The sequence below is a fragment of the Helicoverpa armigera genome, chromosome 4 (assembly GCF_030705265.1).
Source record: "Helicoverpa armigera isolate CAAS_96S chromosome 4, ASM3070526v1, whole genome shotgun sequence".
NCBI lineage: Eukaryota > Metazoa > Arthropoda > Insecta > Lepidoptera > Noctuidae > Helicoverpa > Helicoverpa armigera.
In genome coordinates this window covers 13,293,049-13,319,167 of record NC_087123.1, presented here as the reverse complement: position 1 = coordinate 13,319,167, position 26,119 = coordinate 13,293,049, and the positions used below count along the sequence as shown (strand labels likewise).

The 26,119-nt window shown below is 34.2% G+C and overlaps 4 protein-coding genes across 5 annotated transcripts; 1 reads left to right on the top strand and 3 right to left on the bottom strand.

Annotated features, from left to right (window-relative positions):
* Positions 1–2,115: 2,115 nt before the first annotated feature.
* LOC135116861 (cuticle protein 19-like) lies at positions 2,116–9,476 on the bottom strand. Its single transcript, XM_064034467.1, has 4 exons — positions 9,351–9,476; positions 7,620–7,796; positions 3,276–3,372; positions 2,116–3,003 (listed from the first exon to the last, which is right to left on the bottom strand). Exons 1-4 carry the CDS (start codon positions 9,360–9,362, stop codon positions 2,867–2,869), a joined length of 423 nt encoding a protein of 140 aa, XP_063890537.1. The 5' UTR covers positions 9,363–9,476; the 3' UTR covers positions 2,116–2,866.
* A 5,247-nt stretch (positions 9,477–14,723) lies between these two features.
* LOC135116859 (uncharacterized) lies at positions 14,724–15,769 on the top strand. The gene is made up of 4 exons (XM_064034464.1): positions 14,724–14,912; positions 14,991–15,192; positions 15,301–15,429; positions 15,557–15,769. The coding sequence occupies exons 1-4, from the start codon at positions 14,752–14,754 to the stop codon at positions 15,743–15,745; spliced, it is 681 nt and encodes a 226-aa protein (XP_063890534.1). The 5' UTR covers positions 14,724–14,751; the 3' UTR covers positions 15,746–15,769.
* LOC135116858 (uncharacterized) lies at positions 15,768–17,067 on the bottom strand. The gene is made up of 3 exons (XM_064034463.1): positions 16,928–17,067; positions 16,559–16,712; positions 15,768–16,270 (listed from the first exon to the last, which is right to left on the bottom strand). Exons 1-3 carry the CDS (start codon positions 17,004–17,006, stop codon positions 15,811–15,813), a joined length of 693 nt encoding a protein of 230 aa, XP_063890533.1. The 5' UTR covers positions 17,007–17,067; the 3' UTR covers positions 15,768–15,810.
* A 464-nt stretch (positions 17,068–17,531) lies between these two features.
* LOC135116860 (larval cuticle protein 16/17-like) lies at positions 17,532–23,809 on the bottom strand. Of its 2 annotated transcripts, none has more exons than XM_064034466.1 (4): positions 23,692–23,809; positions 22,275–22,383; positions 18,223–18,397; positions 17,532–17,727 (listed from the first exon to the last, which is right to left on the bottom strand). In XM_064034466.1, the coding sequence occupies exons 2-4, from the start codon at positions 22,372–22,374 to the stop codon at positions 17,556–17,558; spliced, it is 447 nt and encodes a 148-aa protein (XP_063890536.1). In that variant the 5' UTR covers positions 22,375–22,383; positions 23,692–23,809; the 3' UTR covers positions 17,532–17,555. The 2 variants fall into 2 exon arrangements, with proteins under 2 accessions (XP_063890536.1, XP_063890535.1); XM_064034465.1 differs by having other exon boundaries at positions 23,573–23,710.
* Positions 23,810–26,119: the final 2,310 nt, after the last annotated feature.

Genomic DNA, 26,119 nt, shown 5'->3' with positions numbered 1-26,119 from the left:
TTAGTCACGATATCTATATTTAGAACATCGTAAAATCTCGTCTTCCGATACACAGCAAATATTTTTTTACTACAAACACCGTGTCTAATCATACAAACCCAAACAAAGAATGGTAGACTGTGACCAATTTCTGTCTTTGTTTCTAAGTAGACTTGGATTATCACCATCCACTATCCAAAGGTTGACACTTCCTCAAGTTCCTTATCTGAACAATGGGAGAGTCCTTTCATCGAGTGTATACCTTCGCATTTGATTCGCTTGGTATAACTACAAAGATTTGGACAACCCTGTCTTTCACTCTTTTCTTAAATGGAAGTAAATAGGACTTTACCGACGATCGTTCACATTGGAATCACCAGCCTGCACATTCTATTGCTCATATACCTATATACATATAGGCTTCTCCAAGCTTAAATGCTATGTCATTTATCTTCACTTTGTCAATTTGTTTTGTCTTTATAAGTAGTTTTCAGACAGTAAGGCTATTCGGGGTACAAGCTGTTTTGGTGTACGTTTTGCTATTTGCCTGTTTCTGATCAGTGAGGGAATGGGACTATAAATATTTATTGGATTAAATATTCCCAACATAACCGAATCCAAATTATAACAAATACTTATTATATACTTACGTATATGAAGTTAAACACCTTACCTCAAGCAATACTGCAAATAAGGAAAGAGCAGCTAATAAAATAAAAGAACAATTTGTAAAACTAAACGTTTCTGCTAATAGATGAGCCATTGAACTTTTGATTATCGTCACGATAAAAAACATCGGATTAGCATAATGTCCATTTGTTTAGTTTTCCCAAGTGGCTAACAACAAAGGGCTAATGAAGTAATTACGAACACCCTGAATTTCGACAAAGATTCAGATAACTCGTGAGTTAAGGTCTTATTCGTTAGCTTAAGAAATACTGTTGAACACATCACCTAAATATTTTTTCGAAGTCCTGTATGTATATTTTACACGCCTGTTTTTTCCCCCGAATCTATATCATCCTCCGAGCCTTTTCCCAATCATGTTGGGGTCGGCTTCCAGTCTAACCGGATTCAGCTGAGTACCAGTGCTTTACAAGAAGCGACTGCCTATCTGACCTCCTCAACCCAGTTACCCGGGCAACCCGATACCCCTTGGTTAGACTGGTCCCCCGAATCTATACTAATATTATAAAGCTGCAGAGTTTGTTTACTTGAACGCGCTAATCTCAGGAACTACTGGTTCGATTTGAAAAATTATTTCCGTGTTAGATATAGCCCATTTATCGAGGAAGGCTATAGGCAACTTTTTATCCGGGTTCGTGCAGAGGTTCCCACGGGATGTGGGTGAAACCGCTGGCAGAAGCAGTCGACTCATATTTTCAACCCTCGATAAAAATGATGGGTCTTAAATACCTCTTTGCAATTTCAACATTTTTAATGGCTATGGAAGTCAGTAATCATAGTAAACTTAACGCTTTCTACCTGAGTAGAATACAATTTTCCTCTTTACCTAATTTAATTTTTGAACTTATAAATAACTTACCAAAGTATATTAAAATAGTGCATTACCATACCAACACATACAGCACTACTTAATAGCTCTAGACACAAATATATTTAGTTACTACTAAATCTATTTACGGCATTGTTTACGAGAAATTAAAATCTACGGGGACAGCCGTACCGCCATTGTTATCACGCACGTCTTTATATCTCATTGTTCCTATTCACATAGAACTACGAACAAACGATTTTTCCTTACAAATTATGTTCTACGGTATGTATCTTATTCTGGCATTGATAAAAGTCCTTCAGGTGTTCTTACGCAATAGAATTTATTATGAATTTGAATGATATGAATATTACAGTTTAAGGTTTTTAATTATAGGGTTTTGGTATGCTGGTTAAATGGTACCTATTTGGGATTTGTTTTTGTTTTGAAAAATACAATTACAGAAGCGAATAGAAGCACCTACTTACTTTTTTCTAAGATATAGGTGTTGGTAGGAAATAAATGTACAAAAAAGGACTCAAAATGTACCTACTCCTTAAATATTTCTGGGCATTACCCACCTTCAAAAAAGGAAGTTTGATGTTTAGAACGGCCGCAATTCCAAATAACAACAAACGATGTAAAGAATTTGTCGTTTTATTGACAAAATAGTTGCTACTTAACATCAATAAAAACAGTAAATACACAATACATAACAAACGAAGGACATTCTATGACATACAGTACAAAATCAACCTACAATTACTCAGGTACTTTTCGTAGAAATATTTAACAATAATAATAAATAAACGAAGGGTTCAAACAATCAAATTACTGGAGATCGATACACTTGACTCACCCTTTCGTAAAACAATTTCAAAAAATATTTCACACTACAAAATATAATATTAAATAAACATTTAATCTACACAGTAATCGTATAAAATCGAAAATTGGCCTCGATTGAACTCGCAATCATTTTTTGTATCCAAAATTTACTTAACTACGGCATGAAGACAACTCCGACATGAATTTCAGAGCAATTTAAACGCCCAAAATATTAAATTGAAAATGTTTTGATCGTCGCGCTACATGAACTAGATCTAGAATATGTTTTCTCTTTCCAATTAATATTTTTGATCGGATTGAGAAAATCTGGGACTAAATAAAATTCATCGAACTAGTAATCGAACTGAAGCTGCATTGCAAATTCTTAAAACCATAATAGATTCATCTGCAGTCCTTATCATTCATCATTGAAACTATTATGGTCATGAAACGTCACAGCAGGAACATTGATTATAATCTTTAAAACCATTTTCAATCATAAATACTTTGGGCTGCAAAGAAATTCAATCGGAGTATCCAACAGGTCTCTTAATCAGTAGTGGCTTAGTGGTGAAGATGGGCAGCCTCATGGGGCGAAATAGGGGCGGTTTTGTGGACCACGGCGTTGAAACCATTGTGCTTGTCGGCTGTGTAGTCCACTGTGCGGATGGAGCCGTCGGGTTCAACCACTGTGTATTGACCTGGAAGCAAGAAAGTTGAGTATGGTAAGATATGAATGTTGTTGTAGGTGGTATTATCTTAATGTAAGGTGAATAAAATTATGATCTTATATGGTCATGGTTGATAAATTGATGGTTTTAGTTCATGATGATAGATAGTTCATAGCTTTCGGGAGACTTCAAATGAAGTCTAAAATCCGAAGAAAAAAAACAATCTTATGTCACAACTAATTAAACTATTATGAACACTATGTTATTATGAACATTTAACAGTGTTACGAAAAAAAGTTTACCTTTGACAACGTCGCCGTCCCGACTTTCATGGTGAGTCTTAATGTCGCCACTGTGGAAGTCATTCACGCCATATTTGAAGACGTATTTTGGATACGCCTGAAATTAAAATAAATAAATTCAATTAGCATCAACAAGTTTTAGAACTTGATACAAGAAGACCAGACTCATATTGATTGCGATACATAGCAAAAGTTTGTCAAATTAAGATTACATAGTCAACTATTTGACCCTTATTACGAAAGACCGAATATAAAATATGCAAAAACACATAACCCAAAAGAAATCGGATACACAATAAATCAAAGGAACATGACATCCAATCAACTAAAACAGGCAGGTCAAAGCAATTTCCCTCACAATGAGGTTACCACGGCTTCGGATTATGTCATGAATGTCAGATCTCGTCCGCATGCAAATCGTGAACTCGGAAGTGTCATGCGAGTAGAGTAGTGATAGTGAAACCGTTTGAACTCACCACGTGTTAGTGCGCAACTGTGCTATAGATAGAATATTGTGGAGTTAATTTATAGGCGGTACGATTTCTTCACCTATCTATGGATTTTTTATTTAATATCGGGGATGATCTATGACTTTATTTTTGTTACTAGATCATAACTTATGACACACACACAGTTCGTCACACAGTTCGTGAAATTATGTTAGGTATAGCTATGAGGTCTAAAGTAAATAGAAAATTTAATGGCGATGTCAAACACGCACCCCCGCGCGTAGATGCGGGGCGAAACGCAAGGTATGGCACACTGAATCCCGCATTGCCGCGCGTGATTTTGAATGGGCGTGACGTGTATATTTGAAAATGGAAGCCGCCGTGCGTGAATTTACAAAACGCACCTACGCGCGTGAGTGCGCGAAAAACCCGCACGATGATGCAGATCTGCACTCCCGCAGGAACGCGCGTAGGTGCGTCGACACGCAAGATGCAGCGTGATGCGGGGCAGTGTGAAGATCACCTTAGTGATTTTGGTACAAGGTACTCGTATTTATTTTCAGTTAAAATATTACTTTTAACTATACAGACTGATTATTCAATAGATATACCAAGAAGATATTGAAAATCGCTTTCCTTTTCCAGTTTGTACCAAACCCGTATAACTTGCGCACGGGCACAGTTCATCAACAAGCGGAACGTCACACAGGAAACGCGATCTTGTCGCAATTCCTGTTCATTCGAGATACAGACGTAAGTACTAATAATTATGTGACTTTTTTACATATACTGTCATCAGAATTGGCTTTCCAAGGCATTGTTGTTCGCAATTGAAATAGGAAGTTAGGAATGACGTTTACAGCTGGTTTACGTTTAACTTTTACTCTTATTGTTTATTCGTTTTACTGTTCTTAATAAACATTATTATTGGACATGTTGGTAATAGTTTATGATATGTTCATGTAACATTTATAAAAGATAATTAATAAGTTAACTCGTGTTGGCATTTTATGTACCTACGACGGAATTCTTCTTTCAACTTGATAAAACGTTGTAATAATTGAATGTTTTGCCTTAGAATCACAGTAAAGACATATAAGAGAAAACGTATAAAAATAACGTTATATTTTTCGTTATATGTACTTGGATATTACGTGATTAATGGCATAAAACCATAAGTTGAATTTATTAATAACTCCCTATTTGAATTTCCCTTTGTCGGTATCTTACGCAACATCTCAGATCCTGCTTCGAATCTGTGTTTATATCTTGGTAAATTACGCAAATTTAATTATACTTGATCACACAGAATTTCTCGGTCTATACCTACTTAATTTTTTATTGATTTACATATTGCTTTTTATTTACATTAACTAAATACGTGTATTAAACAAATTAATTTTCATCCAATGTGGTAACTAGTAAAAATAATTATCTCACTATTTTTAATACGGAGTCATCTAGATATAAGCATTTTTTTGAATAAGTAATTAATTAGAATCTATGTCATTTTCGTAAGGACTTTCTATGCATTTCCTTATTTTAACCTACCGTTCTAATCACAAAGGCACCCGTTTACTTTACATAACAAAACATAGGACAACTTAAACGTACATAAACGTTTCAAATAATTAAACAAAATAATAACTCGTATGGAACGGTTCTGTCAATGGAAACCAAAGTAACCGATGAAAGCGTAGAAAATTGTGGTGTGTAACATAAACCATTGCTTTAAGTATGGGATTACGTTGTATAACATTTAAGAACCGCATAGTATATGTACCTATGTATATTTTTCCATGTTGTAACATAATAACTGTTCCCCACAGTTTTATACACGTCCCAACAGAACTACTGTTCGCAATACGGTAAAAAGTAGAACATGCCCTTTGTTAGGCGAAGGGCTTTCTTTAAATCGGTTCACTAATTTTGGCGGAAAACCCCGATAGATAGACGAACAGACAGAATTACTTTCACAGTTATAATAATAATAAATATGAAATTATTAAAATTGTTACCAATACCAGATGGAGGGATGTAGTGGCAAGAGATATGAAAGTGCTAAGTGTTCGAGAGCGATGTCGTTGATAGAACGAAGTGGAGAAGAAAAATTAGGAAAACTGACCCCACCACCATATGAGATACATACCAGGAAAGATGGACTGGAATTTTGAAGGGACTTGAAAATTACTATTATTACTATTACATAGTGATGATATGTACTGTCTTTAGGAGATCAGACCTTACCTTTTTGAATGGATTGGCATCAAAAGGTATAAATGTTCCGTACGATACAAATAAAGCCATTACACGGTCACGCAATGAATATAAGCAAAGTATTGTTTTGTATTACTTATCCACATTACTCGTGTAATACTAATTGATTACAACAGGTATCAGTCATAAATCGATACATTTTACGCAATACCCAATAATAACGTTTTGTAACGTTACGTTCCGTTTTTTATTTACTTTTACCCATATTTGATGTTGAGTGGTTATAATTAAACTGTTATTCACTTAGACGTAACGGTTACTGCATGTGCACTTGTAACCGTTTTCGTAATAATGATTAACTTTTTTGCTGTCGTTTTTTGGATTTGTTCACAGTGAACTCGGATTTGACAAAAAATTGAAAATAAAATATTTTCTAAATCCGTCCGATACTGGTGTATCTGACCGACCACCATTTTTTTGGGGTTGGAGATAGTAATTGCGCTCGAACCCTAATTGTTTTTTGTGCATTTAACTTTCAGCTACTAATTAGCTTCCAGTTAATACTCAATTTAATATAAGTCAAAATATGTATAATGTATAAGAAAGTCAAAGTCAAAGTCTTTTATTTGCCAGAATAAAAGAAGAAGCAAAAGAATTTCCGTGTAAGAATTTTAATTACTTTATTATGACCATATCACACATTCTTCGTAATCTTTACCTTCATGGTTAGTTAACGGCATCCAAACTATAAAAGTACAGACGACAGCATATCAAGCTATCTCAATCTGTCAAATTTCTTTAAAAGATTTTCAGCCTTATCACAATAGTGGAAGGTTAATGTTCGATTGGTAAAATTTAACAGATACGGTTGGGTTTGTTTACTGGCGTCTATGATATATCGGGTGGGTCGTTCATAATCACATTAAATTAAATGCGTTAATATACTGGTTAATATATGTCGATTAACACAAAGATAAAAGAAAAATACGTAAAAATAAAAAAATGTTTTTTTCAAACAAAGTAAATGGAATAAAAATGTGCAAAAATTAGAACACCATATAAAAGTCAGTCATTACAAACAACTGAAATTCTCCCTTGAAAACTGACAGCTGTCAACTGATCAAAACATGCGATACTCCTAACTTTATCTCTGCTTTACACATGATGTTGTAAATTATAAAAACGAAAAATGACTCCTGTGGCTAAACCACTGAATGGATTAGGTTATTTTTTTTACAATTCGCCATAGAATATCATAAAGTATATGTGATATGATTTAATGTGATTGTGAACGACACACCCGATATGACACATAATGATGATGTCCTCCTAGCCGATTATCGGCTACGGCGGCTGTTCTCATGTAAGGAGATTAGCCAACTGCGCAGGACATAATATTATAGTGCACAAGCATTTGCGCACACACAGGTCCAGTCACTATTCCTTCTCGTAACCCGATGGGACGGCAATCCGACACGACTGGAAAGTGATCAGGCGCAGGACCGACATTTACGTGCTCTCTGATGCACGCGTGTATCAAACACCAACTTCCACGCTCCGGGCTGCTTTTTAAAAGTCTTCTAAAACCCACAAAGTGATTTCGGCCCACTCGGGAATCGAACCCGAGACCTCGTGCTCAGCAGCAACACTACATAATATGATTAAAATGTATACTTACATAATAATCTACGTGTTCGTCTTCCGAGATATGGTGATGTTCGTAGCTGAGTTTAGGCTCTTGGTGCACGATAGTGGCGGCTGGCTGCAGGTCGGAGTGGACCACCCTGATCGGTCGTAAGTTGTAGAACACTTTGCCGTGTGTGCACGCCATTAGGGTCAGAGCTACGATCACCAACTGAAAATTATAGATTTTATTTTTTTAGAAATAATAGAAGGATTTTCATGTTAATGGATTGTGAATTATTGAAGTAAATTATTTATTAATTGTTTCTCTTAGGCAAATTATCATTACCAGTTAGGTATTGGCTAACCAAGGATAGGGTAGTTCGGGTTACTGGGTTGAGGAGGTAAGATCGGCAGTCGCTTCTTTTAAAACACTGTTACTCAGAACAAAGTTGGGAAATGGTTAGGTAGATGATGAGTTATGTAGTGGCTAGTTGATTTTGGTTGAGTTCAAATTGGGAGTAAAAAAACTAATTATTCAGTGGTATTACGCTCAATTATTTTATCCATGTTTTATATGTTGAATCTTCGTGCATGTGTTACACATTATCTTTAATCTAATGTGTCTAAGTAATTGACTTCCTACTTGATTAATCAAATAACCACAGGTGTTATTAAACTTATCTTAATTACACTCTTTGGATATTGGATTTTGTAAAAATTGCTGGAAATACAGTGTTGCATAAACGTATAAGTTTTCTTTATACGGTATCAACATTCATTGTGTCTTATGATCTTTGAAAATTATTTTCAAAAAGAACGGTTTTAGGATCGGAATTAAAACTATTTGTATTTCCTGTAAAATTCCGGAGGTTATAGTTCAGACCCTAATTTAGGGTTAAGTGTAACATCAGGTCACCACTTATAAATTAAAATCACCAATGACTTAAGTCAATGGATGTTCATTACGAAGTACTTCATTATGCCATTATGTAAGCACAGAAAATCAACAAAAACAAATCTAGAATCCATTAGTTTTTCAGAGTCATTACCCATTATTTTGAACTTGAACACAATGTATCTTAACGTATCTATCTCCCATCAAACAATGGTATAGTTTTTCCAATATTCTCATAGACTTTCAAGATACCATTGATGCTTACGTAGAATAAGTTTTTGCGCCTCGGGAATGTTAAGTGTTACTCTTGTTTTCACTTGAAGATCGTATTAATGACCTTTTGAGAAGTGGCTTTTGTTTATGTTATATTTTTAACAGCAAGAATGACATCGACTTCTGATCAGAACATGATGTTTTTAACAGTAGAGTTCAAAGCTTATCAATGTGATCTGGCAAACGATCGTAATTTTGGTGAATCAGTATTGGTCTTTCTGTACCTCAGTGCCTAGGTAGAAGGGACATTTCACTTTTGGATTAGGGTTATGTCAATAGATATTGCCAAAATTTTCTTTTTGAAGTTCAGGTAAAAACTAACTTGCCTAGATACAAAGTTTCGTTATGTGACGTCATAGAAATGAAAAATATGATGTGCATGAATTCAAGTCATTTAAAAATTCCTAGTTTTGTAATACCTATGTTTAACGAAGAATGTTAGTTAATTCCTTTATAACATTTTGTATAATTTACGTTAACATTAATTTAAAAATAAGCTTATTTTTATTTTTGGTTTAATTAGACAATTAGTTATAATAGTAATGGAAATGAAAATGGAAAATGTTCGAAATATTAAGTTACTATATTTTTTAAATTTATAGCAAGGCATCTTACCTTAAAGGCCATTTTCGATTCTTCAAATTAACACCACTACTTCTAATTAAGGCACCAGCACACGATTCGTAATCGATTTAAAAACTAAAAAAAAATCGAATGATACACTCGTTTCGAAAGCTGAGTATCGAATGTGGTGAGTGAAACTACTCGCTAGATTTATATGTGGGTACCTAGGGTGGTGGGTATGCCGCATGTTGGGGCGATACCTAATATTAAAACTGTAGCTAAAGTAATCTATACTAATATTATAAAGCTGAAGAGTTTGTTTGTTTGATTGTTTGTTTGTTTGAACGCGCTAATCTCAGGAAGTCCGATTTGAAAAATTCTTTCAGTGTTAGATAGCCCATTTATCGAGGAAGGCTATACTTTTTATCCGGGTTCGTGCAGAGGTTTCCACGGGATGCGGGTGAAACCGCTGGCAGAAGCTAGTTGTTAATAAAATTGTTTTATTGATTATATTTGATTGATAATCGTGTGAGTAAAAAAGCTTTTAGTTAAAGTTTATGTCATTGAGAAATTAAGTTAGGTGCCAAGTCATAATTTCTTTGTATACCATATCAAAAGTAATTGTAATCACAATTTTATTAAGTTGTAATCTTTCATGAAAATCAAATCCATTGACTAATCTCCGACTTGACTTAATGACTGAATTGACTTAATTTCGCTGAGAAAATTTTGTAAAACTCTATAAATACTCAGAATCATTTCAGGTTAATTCGAAACTATCGTAAACAAAACACATAAAAACTTTTCGAAATTATTCTTCGCTTAAACAATGTATCTTTAGATCGTTTAAAGCCCTATCTGATAAGTATATCCAACTGTGTGTTAATTTTACCATACTTCACAAATATTGACTAAAATTAACCTTAATAAGGCGCCACCTTACAACAAGTACAAGTTATATCATAGTTGCACGCCTATCAGTTAGTAAACAATCTCATTACATTCAACTACGTCCAGCGGTTATCAACACTGCATGCAATCATCAAACGCTCCGGTATTTACTCAGCCATAAAAACACCTACTAACACTCACCACAAACAAAACAACATCGACTTAAAATTAACCTCTCAATCATCACTCATAGTAACGAAGAAGACAGCTACATAAACATCGACGTCGATTGATAAGTATTGAATAATACATAATAGGTACGATAGATGACTGCTACACTTACGTCAGTTTACGTACAAAAATACAACCGCAGATACTTACATTAAAAGATAGCTTCCTGCTGTGAAGAAATTGTATTGTTAAGTCGGTAATATCAGAACAATATATGTCATTAATCGAAGCTGAATTATGTTTAATTACTGTTAATTTATTTGTCACTATCGTAATAGGATCGTCACCTACTTATAACTCTGTAAAAGACTGCCTTATTGGTTCTAATTTCAAGTATCGATTTGAACCAAAAAGAGTATCATACTAATGAGGTTTTAAATCTAATTCCATGCATGATGATGAGCTACAGTTATTACAAAACTATTTGGATTTGTGAACATTCGGTTCGGTTAGTTTACTACCGCTCCCTTGCTCAAGAGAAACAAAACAAATTAAGTAGGTTTTGCATGTTTTTCTATTACAATATGTCACTAATACGCGACCAGTTACATAAGTTGCGCGCAATTGCTAGCCCACTTTCCTTGCACCACCTAATTATGTGACAATGGAGTAATGTACTGGTTGTTATGTATCCAGAAAATTATATTATGTATGACGTAAATCAATGATGTTGATATTGTGTTGTAGATAATGCGGTGGAGGTTCCAATTAGTCATGGTGGATTGATTCCCTACAGTAGGAAGCGACTGGGTTTGTTTTGAACTAGTTTTGTCAGGTGATGCTATGGTCGTTGGAGCATAAAGCACCTTTTTACTAGGTCTTGACTTCGAATGGGAATATAGAGAAGGTTAATTGTAAAAAGACTCTTAAACACATCCTCTGAGCAGCTGTTAGTCAGTTTAATCAGATTCGATCATCGAATGGTAAACTGTTGAATAGTAGGCATCGATAAAAGTGTCTCTACAGGTTCTGGTATGTATCAATTTTAATTTCATACTTATCAAAAGTGCAGAAACAATAAGTTTTATTATTGTATACAATGGGTAATCAAATTAAAGATTTCGTATAAAAAATTGACATTGCAAAAATACTTAAATGTATTACCTCTATACTTTTTCATTGATTATTATTTTTGACCTAGTTACGCAAATTTTGCACCACTATGGGTAGGCAATATTGTTTTAAAATAATTTCTAAATAGTAATACATGAAAAATGGTAAAAGGTGCTTTTGGATACTGGCAGTTTAATTCAATAAATCTTCTATTACTGAAATTCAAACCCAAGTTAGAGCCAAGGCATCATATATAAACAAAGAGAAATAGATTAGAATTAAACATGATTGCTGCAAAAAATAATTAGAATTAAACATTAAAAGACCGCTTATCAAATTGAAACCTGAACAATATTTTCGCTTAATTAAGCTCAATAATAAGATTGACATACATCTAAAGTCTTACAAAATTAGTAGCTATAAAAGACAGCTGGGAAAACGAGTAAAACTGGGTGCATATATAACATTATTAACACGGATGCCGCACAAGTTCGTCAAAAATAATTGTGACAGCTTTATCGGTTGATCTGATTAGGAAATTTTAATTATAATTGGGTTATTAATTATGCTGAAAAGACAATAAAAATATGATTGGACTACAATAAAGTGTCGTAACACAATTTTTTAGGGAGTAAGTTTTATGTGTCTTCGTTGTTCGTTGGAGGAAAGAAAAAATACAAGTTCTTTCTTATTCACGTACGAAAAAAAATTACTTTATTTTTATTTAATTCGTGCAAGTAGTATTTACAGGTTATTGCATTGTCTATTATTCTTTACCTTATGGTATATTTTTAAGTTTTTTTTCTTATTAACGATGGTACTGTCAACGTCATTGTATGTCAGAATTTTTGAATATTTTAGAACGCTTTATTTATATTATAATTCTTTCGTCTATTTTATTATGTTGAAGAAGGTAAAGTAATGTTTTTGTCGCTATATAGACTAATCAGATCACTTATTGTAGTTGTATTCGTTTTGTACGAGTAATTACGTCATGGAGTAGTCCGGATGCAAAACCAATACATGGCATTACTATTAAGGGGAATAGAGTACACTTTCGCTACATATCAATAAATAGCGATGTTCAAAACATAAAGAGAGGTGACGTAAAGAATCCTATTAGCATAAGAGGCAAGCGGAATATTAAGCCTGATGGTTTGGTTTTTACTGCTTTGTAAAGTATCTAAGCCAGTAGACAACTACAAATTAAGGGACCGTGGTCTACATTTTTATTCGTTTTGCATTCGTAAGAAGTAAGCTCTATACTTCGGAAATATATAAGTAGTAGATAATCGAAGCAGGTTTGTAGATTTAAATAGGTAAGTTCAATTTAAATTATAATACATCATGCTTAATAAAATGAAAAAGTGAAGGGATTCAGAATTGCAGATTCACTAGCAGTTTCCCGCAGTTCTATCTGTGTTAAAGGAACTTCCTCTCATAGCCAGATAAAAAGCCTATGTCCTTTCTCAGGCTGTAGACTTTCTGTGTGCCAAATATCATTTAAATTGGTTCAGTAGGTTCGGCGTGAAAGCGCGACAGATTGACGGACAGACAGAGTTACTTCCGTATCTATAATATTAGGTAAGAATTAAATGTCCATTAATACTAAGCCTCGGTATGTATCTGTTAAATAACATTCAAAGTGGCAATGTTCAACTCATCTATAGTTACAGCTCGTAGCATCTGGATCTTATGGAACTTGTAGTAGAACTACCGCATGCTAAGTAACGTTATATCATCTGATGTAGAGCAAATTCTATACCATCCATGCACTGTAGATAAAACAAGTCTCGTGGTTAATTCAAAGCCGCACGGAACCATCAATCATAAGGTTAAGCATCGCTCGACGCGGTCAATCCGTAAATGGGTCATCTTGTCATGACGAGTAATTCCCGGTCGTCTTTTCGACATCTATGGCTGTCGTTACGGGTAGTCAGAAGCCAGAAAGTGTAAGGGGTATCGGGTTACCCGGGTAACTGGATTGAGGAAATCAGATTTGCAGTCGCTTTTTGTTAAACACTGGTACTCAGCTGCATCTCACTAGCGTTAGACTGGAAGTCGACTCCAACATACAGGGGAAAAGAATTTAGGAGATGATGAGGTAAGAGAGAAGAGGTTTAGAGTACTCAACTAGTAGAAGATTGGACGATGTAAAATATATACCTATACCTTATAAAATTACATAAACAAATCTCTTCAAGGTTCACATTTCCAATTCTTCCGATACATTGAGCGCGGAGAAGAAACTGATTCAATGCTCAGTTTGTTGTAAGACTGTGGCAAAGTCAGTACTTTATGTATGCAATTCGGGCCACGTCATCTGCAAGAGCTGTCAACGTTGTGGTATGCAATTTTTACAGTTAGTTAAAATCTCAAATATCAATTTGTTTTCTACCTAATCACTAAAGATAGAATAAAGTAGATAGCTGTAACAACACAAACTAAATACATTGACTACCAATATTTTTTGCGACAGATTCTAAAATGGAAGACAGAAATGAATGTGGGGACTTTAATCCTGAAGAAGATTTCAATACCGATAATGATATGAAACAAGTCAAAAGTTGTGATGGAAAAGCAGATTTAGCTAGCGGCGATCATGATGAAGCACTCATATCCCAGGGTAAGAGATTAGCTAAAAGGAATAGCAATAGTTCAAATACCAAACGTAAGGTTTTGCTAACACAGACAACTCTTTTGAACTAAAAACAAACATTGCTAACATATACTTACTCTTTTAAACAGGACTAGATAATGAGATGAAGGATTTCTGCGAAGACGAAGATGCTTGCAAGGTAAATTCATTCTTACTTTATCATTATTAATTTCAAAGTAACTCTGTTTCTCTGACTGGTTTTGATGCCGAAACTATTGAGCCGATTTAGTTGAATGGTATACATCCTGAAATTTATTTTTTTATGTGAGTTCGGGATGCTACTTCGGGATACAGTTGACACTGCGGGGAATAGTTAGGAACTAAAGTTGAGAATAAATTATTTTGATATAAATATTTGAATAAATTTTAGGAAAATTCTTCGAAGCACACAATTGAAACAACAATTGAATACAAGAATCCTTACTACCAAGAAAGCAAATCAAGTGGAACACCTAATCATGACTCCATCAAAACTTCTGAAACAATACAAGAAGAAACACCCAACTGCAATTCAGTGCAAAGGTATAACAAAATAATATTTATCATACCATTATCAAAATATTCCAATATCAATTTTTTTTCAGGCCTGTGTTATGTCCTGTATCCAACTGCTCAAAAATGGTCACAATTGACTCCATAATGCTGCATTTTCATTTTGACCATTCCAAAGTACCAAGAACGACCATAGATGACATCACCCCTCAAGAAGTTTCCCTTAAATGTTCGAACTTCTCAACAGACGTTCAATGCGTAGCAACATTTATAATAGAGACCCAAAGGTATGGATAAATATTACATTGATGATATGAGATTATCTGTGCCGATAATAAATTATTGCTTCCAATGAATTATTTCAGGCAGGGCCAGACTAACAAGAAGAGAACAGAGTCAGTACAGACTGGTCGCAGTTCTATAAAAGACTCCAAGTTACTGCTTTTGATGGCAGTGAGAATGCCAACGAATTATATAAAACTGCCGAATGTGAAATGTGATGCATCACGAATCTTCACCAGGACCATCCATACACAGACTGAGAAAATTTACGAAAGCGATTTAGAAGTACCCATTTTATATACCTATACATTTTTAGATTTTGGAAATTGGAGGACCGAATTGAAATAACATGCGAAGCATGTTATATACCTTTGATTTTTTCGTCTTTTTCAGACTAATACAGATAGTTTTAGCAAGGACAGCAGTGACTACAAGTCATGCATTAACAAATACATACATGATGACGATGAAGTTATTCTTCTGTGGCTCTGTAAATTAGATGACGCAGAAAAGGTGTTTAGTGTAAGTAAACATCAAATTATAATCTTCCCGTAGACTAGCTAAGCAGTGTAACGTATTATCACTCCCAACCAAGGCTTAGGCTGATTCTTATTTAAAGTTAATCAATAATGATGAATTAATTCTTCAGGTAACACTTTTGGGTGAAGACAAGAGACGTGGCTATTGTTACATTGGCGATGCTGTCCATGTTAGGGACAAGCAAGATCCTTCATTACTCTACGACAGGTCTGAGTGCCTCATAGTCAAGTCATCTGCCGTCAGTGACCTCTACGATGAACGCGGACGTATTACCGCTATTGTTAGCATGATAGGATAATTATTTAAAAAATATATTATTAAACATAAACCTCTTTTATTACTAAACATACATTAAATAGCTAATTAGAATTGCTCACAAAACTTGTCAGCTTCGAAACTGTTGACTGAAACACTACGAATGTTCCTATTTTCTTTATCGAAATAAACGCGAACTTTATCCTTGTTGCACTTCTTAGGACCTTTCAGTTCATTTTGATAGAATATCTCATAATCAGGATTGGGTTTCTCAACTTTATAGCGATTCGTTTTGGTTCCTTCTCTGTTTGGGAAATTGTATATTGGTTCATTGATTCTGTATTTGGCGCCAGATTGCCCAGCTTCGATCATAGGCATGTTGGTATTAGCATGTAGCATGTTTGTAGACGATATCTTTGCATCAGATTCGACATTCCTCATCAAATTGAAGTCCAATTTATTAGGTTGGCTATTCGGACTAATCTGACTATTTGTATTTGCACTAACTGCTGACACTAGTGATGAATCGCCTGTTGAATCCACAACTTTAATGCTCTTTAACTCCACTCTGCAATAAAAAGTCTTGATAAAACAATAATATTAGGATTCAGGAACTGATTTTGATAGATTATTTCACTGTAACTGACTTTAGCCTTTCTCATCGGTAAAACAAGAACGTGGGTTCTCTTTTAACTTTCTAATCATAATATGAACAACAATAAATTCAATAATGCTTGATATAACTTTATGGTATGCAAATAAATATGAATATGAATATGAATATCATTTTTTTTTTCACCTGACTAATGCAATAATACCGGTGTTCTTAAAATTCAATAAATATTTGGTATTTTACCCATAGCTTGCATCGTCTGCGTAATACTTCACTTGTATTGGATTTCCTTCATTGTCCATATACGTATATCTACCAACTACTGTGCCATTAGGAAAGTGCTTCTCATCTCTTATCTCAGGCTGCGCCTCCAGATCTGGTCTGCTAGTTGGAAAACCTACAGAATTTTATATAGGTACTAATTATCAATCTTTGAATAATGTCTTGAAAGTCTTATGTTTAATTTCTTCGTTTTTTTCTTTAACAAGAACTTTAATGTCTTTGCTATCTCGTGCCTCAATGATGGCTATTATTTGTTTTCTAACTTTCCTCAACTCTGATTCAAATGCCCAAAATTTACATTTATTTATCGTTGTTAAAATGTATACTTACATGCCACAGTTGTAAAGAACATCAAAGGAAACACATAGAAATTCCACAAATGCCTGTTATTCACCTTGATACGGTTCATTGCAATAAAATATCAAAAACAGATCCTTGCTAGAAATATATCACATTTCAAGCTGTCACGGTGACTCAGTCAACTGATATTTGCTTTTCGGTGATGACTTTGCCGTCAATCCATAAGACACCAGCATTCAACCTTTCTTGCTACTCGACTCATGATACTGCGTAAAAACTTCTTTTACCTATCTGTTTCCAGAGGTTAAACTCGTGTCCCGTGGATTTCACCATTCATTACTGGGGATAGTGCATGAAATATTTTATCAAATCAGATCAGTTGCTTCGGAGCCTTTAGGATATAAACAACAACAACAAACAAGCGAAATAATTTTTGTATTACACTTGGCGTGTATAAAAGTCGCTAACGTATATTATTTACCTTTATTTCTAGATTGCTCAGACAAAAAATATAATTTAGGTATTTCCAGTGAAATGAAAATCCAATTTAAAATGTTAATATAAAACTTTATTAATAGCACAATAAATTACATAGTTACTTAATTAATAAATGCTTCACAATTGTATAAATTATATTATTTACTAGATGTATTTATGTCTAGACAAAATTATTGTCAGTTAAGAGATTTCCAATTTGTGACACTAGATGGGTGATAACATTGTTCTTATGTGGTTTCGGTGGTCGAGTCCATGTGACCGAGGGTTCTGTTGGTTCATTTAAAACGAGGGGCAATGGCAACGGTCTGTTTGTTATCACGTCTGAATATACCCTGAAAACAAAGCGAACGATTAGGTACATTGCAATTTATTTACCTACATATAATAATCAATCGGTAATAATAAGGTGTAATCCTTTTGTAGCCTTCTTTAGTTCTATGAAACTACTAAGTCTAAGTAACTAATTTGAAGGAAATTACCATACAATTAAAAAAAATATCGTACAGAACTACACAGTGAAAGCGCCTTCGATAACTTTCAGACAGGTATAGAAATCTGCTTGCGATAATCTTTCACTAGGCGTTGAGTCTATTTGATAAAGTCCTAACCGATTTCTAGTTTGTCAACTACTACATTTTTAATGAATAAAATAATCTTCGTCATCATCATATCTGGCTTAAATCACTCTACTATTAAACTAAGACCTTCCCAATTGATTTCCAAAAATACGAAGCGGCTATGCTGATATGCTGGTAAAATAATCCTCTATATATTATATATCAGTCGAAATAATTCCTTTATTTTTCATAGTAGATTGGAAAGCTTACCTGTAACCCAAGCTATCAGCAATGTACCTGTACTTCACAGGTTTGCCATAAGGATCTATGTAGCCATATGTGCCAGTGACCGTTCCATTGGCATGCCTTTCTTCAGAACGGTACTGAGCATTGCCAGTCTCAGGATCCATTACGTCGTAACCGAAGGAATACATGCCAGGATTTCCTGAAATTAACAAAAAATATTGGTCAGTTCATATTGAAGAACTTGTGTAAATAGGTGCAACAATACAATTTGGACATGAACTTTACAAATTCCCCCTCCGCGTCTGTCTGTCTGTTCGCGATATACATTATGATGTGTTGTTTGTGATGCATTTTTTATAGCTGGCAACATGTGAAACAAGGACTTACTTAGTACTACTATTGTCCATCTCACGTGGACCGGTATACTACTTCGGCATATTACAGACTAAAATAAACTCTAACATGAAAGTATAAGGTATGTATTTGTAACGATGACATAAAATATGATGCATCCACGGGTTACTATAAGCTCGCCGTCACCCCTCCGTCGCTGTCGGCTTTGTATTGATTTTGTATTGACAATATAAAACATTCTTTATAACGTACAGGTTAAGGGTCAAATTCAAATGACAAGTTAATCCCTAGGTTCTAGCTGCGCGCGCAGTGCCATGTAGATAGATCGCATTCGTCTGAGTGAATGACTAGCGTGTTCATTGAACGACGACATTTAATTGAATGACAAGGCCGAGCGTTGATTGAACGAGCGTCACTAAACGTCAAACAGCTCGCACTGACAGCACTGTGTTGATATTTACGCTATTTTTCGATTAAACATACTTTAAAGTAGGTTATTTGTAGTATACTATAGTGCCACAGCATGGATTTACCTGTCGATACGCCGCCGCAAGCTTCTTTCAAAGAAAAGTTTTATTCGAAACTGAGTGAATACGAACAACAAAATCAAGGTAAGTACATTGTTATTGTTTAGCTCACTTGAGAATTAAAGCTGAGTTGTGACTTTAACGAGACCTATGTTTTTTTTATGTTTTGCCGAATCGCACTCGCTGTAAATAGTGATAAACACAATAACAATGTCTTCTAGTTATATGTAGGTAACATAATCACTTTATGTGGTAGAAGCACGGTCACAAACCTCCTTTTAATTTTTGTCATTTTCTATTGTTTTTAAAAATAACAGTCATTTTTGGATCATTCTTGGCTTGTAATTTTTCCAAGAATTATAACCAACACCCGCACAAAAGTTTATTTATTTTATTCCACCTAAAAGATTGCACCTAAATAAGCACGTACGCTTAACTGGTGTTACTGTTTCAGGTTCCCAAAGAAAACCATGGTCTGCCGAAAGAATTGTAGAGGTTATAAACAATGTCCGAAAGGCAAGGGTGGCCATAAAATCTAAGGAAGCCAGGACATCGATGGATTATTACTGGATATCAAAGTACGATATTATGACTGTAGAAAACGAAGATTATCTGATATTTAAAAATAAATCTTCGGATTTTCCGACGGTGCGTGTTATAGCTAGAAACGAGTATTTTGACACATTGGAAGACATACATAAAGCGTGTGGTCATGGTGGGCGAGACAAAATGTTACATGCTATCAAGTCAAAATATTATATACCTAGAAAAGCAATAGAAATATTCCTTGCTCTCTGTCCTACATGTGAAACGAAAAAGGTGTTACCCAAAAAAGCTACAGTAACAAAGCCAATTGCATCTGGATACTTTAATATTCGAGGACAGGTAGAATTGATGGACTTTCAGTCTTGTCCCGATGGCGAATATAAGTGGTTATTAAATTATCAAGACAATGCTACACAATTCGTTAGCCTTCGGCCGCTTACAACTGATAGTGCACAGGAGGTAGCAATGGAATTAATGAAAATATTTATGATTTTTGGACCACCGTATATCCTGCAATCTGATAAAGGACGTGAATTCACGACAGAGATTATCGCAAAAATTACTTCAATGTGGCCTGAGTGTAAAATAGTTAATAGGAGCCCTAATCATCCCCAAGCCCAAAACAGTGTAGAAAAAAACAACCAGGATATCGAAACTATGTTGAGGACATGGATGAAAGACAACAACTCCACAAATTGGTCCATAGGATGCCATCATGTTCAATATGAAAGAAATGCATCATTAAATGACATAATTGGAAAATCTCCATACAAAGCTTTATTTGGTCGTGATCCCAAAGCTGGATTAAGTGGTACAGTTATACCCAATTCAGAAGAACAAATACAAAACCACTCACAGCAAGAATCCAGTAACGAAAGCAATCTTGTGACTTCAGCTACAAAGCCTATAAAATCAGAGACTGAAATTGACGAACTGAGTAGTAATATCGAAATTCCTGATAAAACTGAATCTGATCCAAATTTTAAATTAGTGCCCTGTTGTTCAAAAAATTTAAGGGATGAATCTACTAATGACAATAAAACTAAACCAGTTGACAGCAAAGACTATATTCAAACTGAGGAGTTACAGAACTTAGAGATAAACTCGGGGGCACATACATGCAGGTCATCTGAAAATACCGTGGACGCTGTTCGTGACTTATCTGATGAGGAACATGAAGGCCATGATTTAAATGCCATATGCAAAAGTGAACAAGATACACAGCCTCAACCAAATAAAGTTTTTAAAGGTACAAAGCGAGCTGCCGCGAAAATGGAAAATGATACGGCAAAAAAATTGCCACCTTTGAGTATTGGTGAAACGGTGATTATTAGCATTCCTAAAGCAGACCGCGGTCCTTTAGATATACAAAATATAAGAGGAAAAATTGTTGACTTCCAAAATGGAGTGTACAGAGTAGGAACTAAATCAGGAATCATAAAAAATTGGTTTGAACGGCATGAAATGCAAATTTCATCTGATGATTATGATGATGATATACTTGATACACCGATATCTTTAAGAGAAACTGTGTTACGCGAATCTTTATTTGGAAGCAAGGGTTTTCAAAAATGTGTTTGTAGACCAGCAAAAAAACAGTGCCGCACAAAACGGTGTGCTTGTTTTAAGAAAAATATGCTCTGCAGTCCAAAATGCCACAACCATTTGACCTGCGTTAATAAATAAGTGCTAAATTAAAAGCGCCTTCAATTATTTTTTTATGTAGAATTAAGATATGTATGTATACAGATTGCTTAACTTATTTGTAATACTTTCTCATTGTCATAATAAGAAACTAAAATGTTTAGAATAAGCGATGTGACTGATACTAATTATCAAAAACCGTATACTTTCAAAGATGTCAAGGTTAAAAAATAAAATATTAGACTAGTTCCAACTACATCAGAGTGGCTGCCCTTTTCTTTGATTCTTTGAATTAAATAGTATGTATTGCCTATCTTAAATAAAACTTAATATAAAATCTAGTGTCTCCTATCATTTCCTTACTTTTGCTGTCTAAAGTAAGATTACTTTTTAAGTGGCAAATATATGGTCACAGTACTCAAAAAAAATATCCTATTTAACTAAACTACTAACTAAACTGAACTAATTATTTGATTATATTTAGGTAACGAGACATTTTAGAATTTTATTTATTTTTATTTAAAGCAAGGTTAACTTTAAAGTGGCGATCCCATGGACACCCTAAGCAAACATTATAAAGCCGTCTATTATCCCATTCAACGACTCCATGTGACTATAATGATGTTGAATGTTACATTCAACTACTTGACGAGTTGTCCTTTAGTGATTCAATTAACTGGTGTATAATCATCGGCACGAATCTTGAGCGCTGACCTTCACATGCGCAGAAGTAATTTATTGGATCCCTTTTGTGGTATGAAGTGAGGCGCGGGGGCGGGCTAAAGCGGTGATTGGCCCGCAGCGCATCGTGTCATAGCCGCCACTCGAGATTGGGTCTTTGCTAATAAATCACTTCTGCGTAGGTGAAGGTCAGCGCTCAAGATTCGTGCCGATGATTCTATGCCGATATGCGCAGATATACGCGAGACACAATTGATTTTCTATTGTTCTATAATTAGCGGCATACAAGCCGATAGACTAGATACACAATTGATATTGACATACCATCAATGTTATTGTATGAATAGCTTGGTCCAACGTATTCTGCTAACGAAAGCCGAGGTTGCCTGGGAGCTGTGTGCACGAAGACCACCATTGATATCATCAGAAAAACCTGAAAATAAAACCAGATTATTTATTAATCATCTTATTAAACAAAGCTGTTAACTTGGGCACTGAAATTAATTTTATTTTTGCAAACTCGGAGATAGAAAATTATTAACGACGTTTTTATTAATTGAGTCACAATTAAGCTTGAAGTACAAATACAAATTAAATACGTGGAGCGGAGGATGTGCTCAAAACCGGATTAAAATCCTGTTAAGAAATTACCATATCCTGTAAGTAAACAAGTACTCCAGGGCAACGTCTATGAACCCATGTGTGACTGTTTAAGGAATAATATGAGATAAGATTTGAGGCATGAATGTATCTATATCTACTTATCTCTTAAAGAAATTCACTGCACGAAAAACGCAATATGTATCTAAGTACATAGGTAATTTATTCTCTCGTTTTGACATTCTTGATAGAAGCTTGAGTGTAAAGTACCTAGATACCATGAGAAATTGCTTTTGACATAAATTGCAAGATAATCCAAACTTCCTCATATAAATCTGCCGATATGATCAATATTTGAGGTGCGCAAGAGTTTATTTGCCGACACATGAAGCAAAGCCGCGTGTAATTTGTCTACATTTAAGTCAGTTTGAGTAATGTTCCACATTAGTTTACTGTCAGTTTATACGCAAGACGCAGAAAAAAAAGGAAGTTTAATTATAGTTTTTAGTATATAAAAGTAAATAAAGTAATTAATCTTATTTTTCTCATTAATAATTTCTTATGGATAATGCTAGTAAAAAAAGCCTCAACACTGATACAATATCGTTTGAATCCACGTGGAGGCTTCTTCTTAAAAACATTTCGTTTTGATAGACAATTTGAGAGCAATTATTGTGTAAGGGTAGATTGCCATACTCTTGGGATAAAATTGTTCCAGAGTTATTTCAAAATAACTGGTTATGTAAACTCGTTTTCGTTATTTTATGTTAATTCAGTGATATTTTTATGCAGCATAATGTGTGAAGTATAATTTTATGTTAAACATAACATAAAGTATTAATTATTTTGCAGTTTTATTTGTATTCTATTCCAAATAATATTATCTACAATGGTTAAGAAAACAAAGGTATGTTATTTATATTAAAACATAATTTAAAGAAGTGGCAAAAAATATTTCCACGTTAATTCAAAACAACAACCAAATAATTGAAACATTTGCCATCAAAACCTCATGCCCTTACCTTAATAAATCCTTCCATATTTCTGTATACTTAATTCACAATTTCACACATAAAATCCGCACAGTGTGCACAGTATTACAACCGTCGTCCACATGAATGAATATATTTATCCAGCTCACCTTTTAGTATGGTTTTCTTCGTAAAAAACAACGGCCACGCACAATATCCGCTAAGTTAGTGGGTGAAGGCAATTTCGCCCGTATTCACTAAGTGATGTCACTATACGTACAATCAGCGATCAGCAAAATTTAGATTTGTTCAGTCACTTTTGAAGATGACTGTACCACAAGATATGACAGTTTGCCTTTTACGTGATAAAGCAGATATATGAGAGCCAATGATGGGAATTAGAATTCAATTAGGAAGTCCTAAATATGAGTGATGGCGCCTATAAAAATGATAGGTATTAGATTTTAATAAGAAATGTTCATAATAGGTTAGCCGATTTTTATGTGAAATTATTGTCATCATTATGATTTTAGACGGATGCATTTAAAGAGAATTCCCAAAAGGAAATCGAATAACTGATTCAATTTATTTTGTATAATTTATAACTCTGTCGTTAGTTATTTTTAATAGGTTGGTACTGTGGGATCAATAACTTTTATAAATATGAATAGACATAAATAGAGAAAGACCAGAGCCAGCATCATATACCTACATAGGTATATTTATAGTATTTATCAAATATGATAGAAGGCTATATCAACAAAAAAAATAAGGAGCAAGAGTGTAGCCTGATGACAACGCAAATTAACATTAACAGCTTTCGCATTTTAGCACCAATAATTCATTTTAACACACGCTAATAAAGTCGTTATCAAACCAACTTATCTCAAGTTAGCGGCACTTTTATTGTTCACCAGTTAAAAATAAACTTAAGGGGTCAATAAAAAGACAATTTTACTTAAAAGGCTTGATACCGTAAAATGACTGTTTTGGATAGCTCCGTAGAAGGTATCACCCACGTAGTTCCACAAATTCTTTGGAGACAGTTCTTTTAAAATAATATATTATGTTTTTATGAAAACTACATCATCGACTACCATGTACAACGTTACTCGAAATGGGTTTTATGACTTCATGAGGTGAATAAATGTTATAATATAAGTAAAGTTTGAGAACCGATACGAAAAAAAAACAATAACTGACCAGGTACGGTAAGGTAAGCCCTGTTGCTGCTGACTGCAGTATTTTTTGCAATTTTCCTATAAGAAACCTCCATGGTCACCATAGAGGTTTTGTTCCTGGGAATATCATTACATCAGTTACATTGTCTCAAGCACTTTTCTGACAAAAATAATAATGGATAGTTAAGAAGTGCATCTGACTGATCTAAAAAAAAAACTGCTTCAATTTTTTTCCATATCGGTGATCATTTTTGAAATATAACTAAATTATGATGGCAATAAAATTAGATAAATGATTTCAGCTTTTATGTTGTGCCAAAAAAAGATAAATAAATTAATTTTGCTTTAGATTAATTAACTGTCCTCGCCAAATTAGGATGTCACATCAATATACCAGTATAATTGGTTTTCTATTAAAACTGGCTTTTATCGTTAACGATCACATAAATTAAAATTGTAGCTTAATAAATTAAATTATGACTATCGGAATCATTGGAGGTTATTGAACTTGCCATATATCTGTCGATATGCATTGACATATCCTATTAATGCAACTGTGGAGTATCAGTGCAGATTTCAAAAAAGGTGATATAAATACTTGTTCTGAATGTAAGAATGCTACAATCATCATCATCATCCTCCGAGCCTTTTTCCCAACTTTTTTGGGGTCGGCATCTAGTCTAACTGGATGTAGCTGAGAATAGAATGGGAATAGAATTGAATATGCTACAATATAGGATGATAACGAAGTGATTTAATTGCCACTGTTTTTGCTATCTACTTATACTTCAAACGTCAAAAAAATCTTAACTTTTACGAAGTAGTATGATTGTCTTCATACATTGAATTTATTGTACAATATCAGGAATATATTTGTATTTAAATAAATACCATAAAGATTATATACGCCATTACGTGCCTATGAAGATGATTCGTGTATCTTAATGGGCCATTTGTTCACTCGGTTATTAGCGTTGTATGAAATATTGACCAATTTATATCATGACTCAGCCTTTATAGGTACTATATGTACGTAGTAGAGTATCTCAATGCGTTAATAGTTTCTTATAATTAATATTCGGTCATTACTGCACAAAACTGTACGGGACCATACTTTTTGATAGTCACTGTTTGAATGATTTTCTCTCATCGCTACAGCCTTTTTATCGTCCCATTGCTGAGCACAGGCCTCCTCCCACATGGAGAAGGATTGAGGTTGAGCTCTCATCAGTAATGATATTTTTTCACAGGTTACACAAAAACAACAATAGTTTTATAAAGTGATTCTTATAATAGTAGTTAAAAAATTATACATTTTATTAGTCTGTAAACACTTTTGACAGATTTTTAGTAAAAAACAAAATACAATGTCAAAATATTGAGATCATGGCAAATGAAACTGAAATGAAAAGTTTTA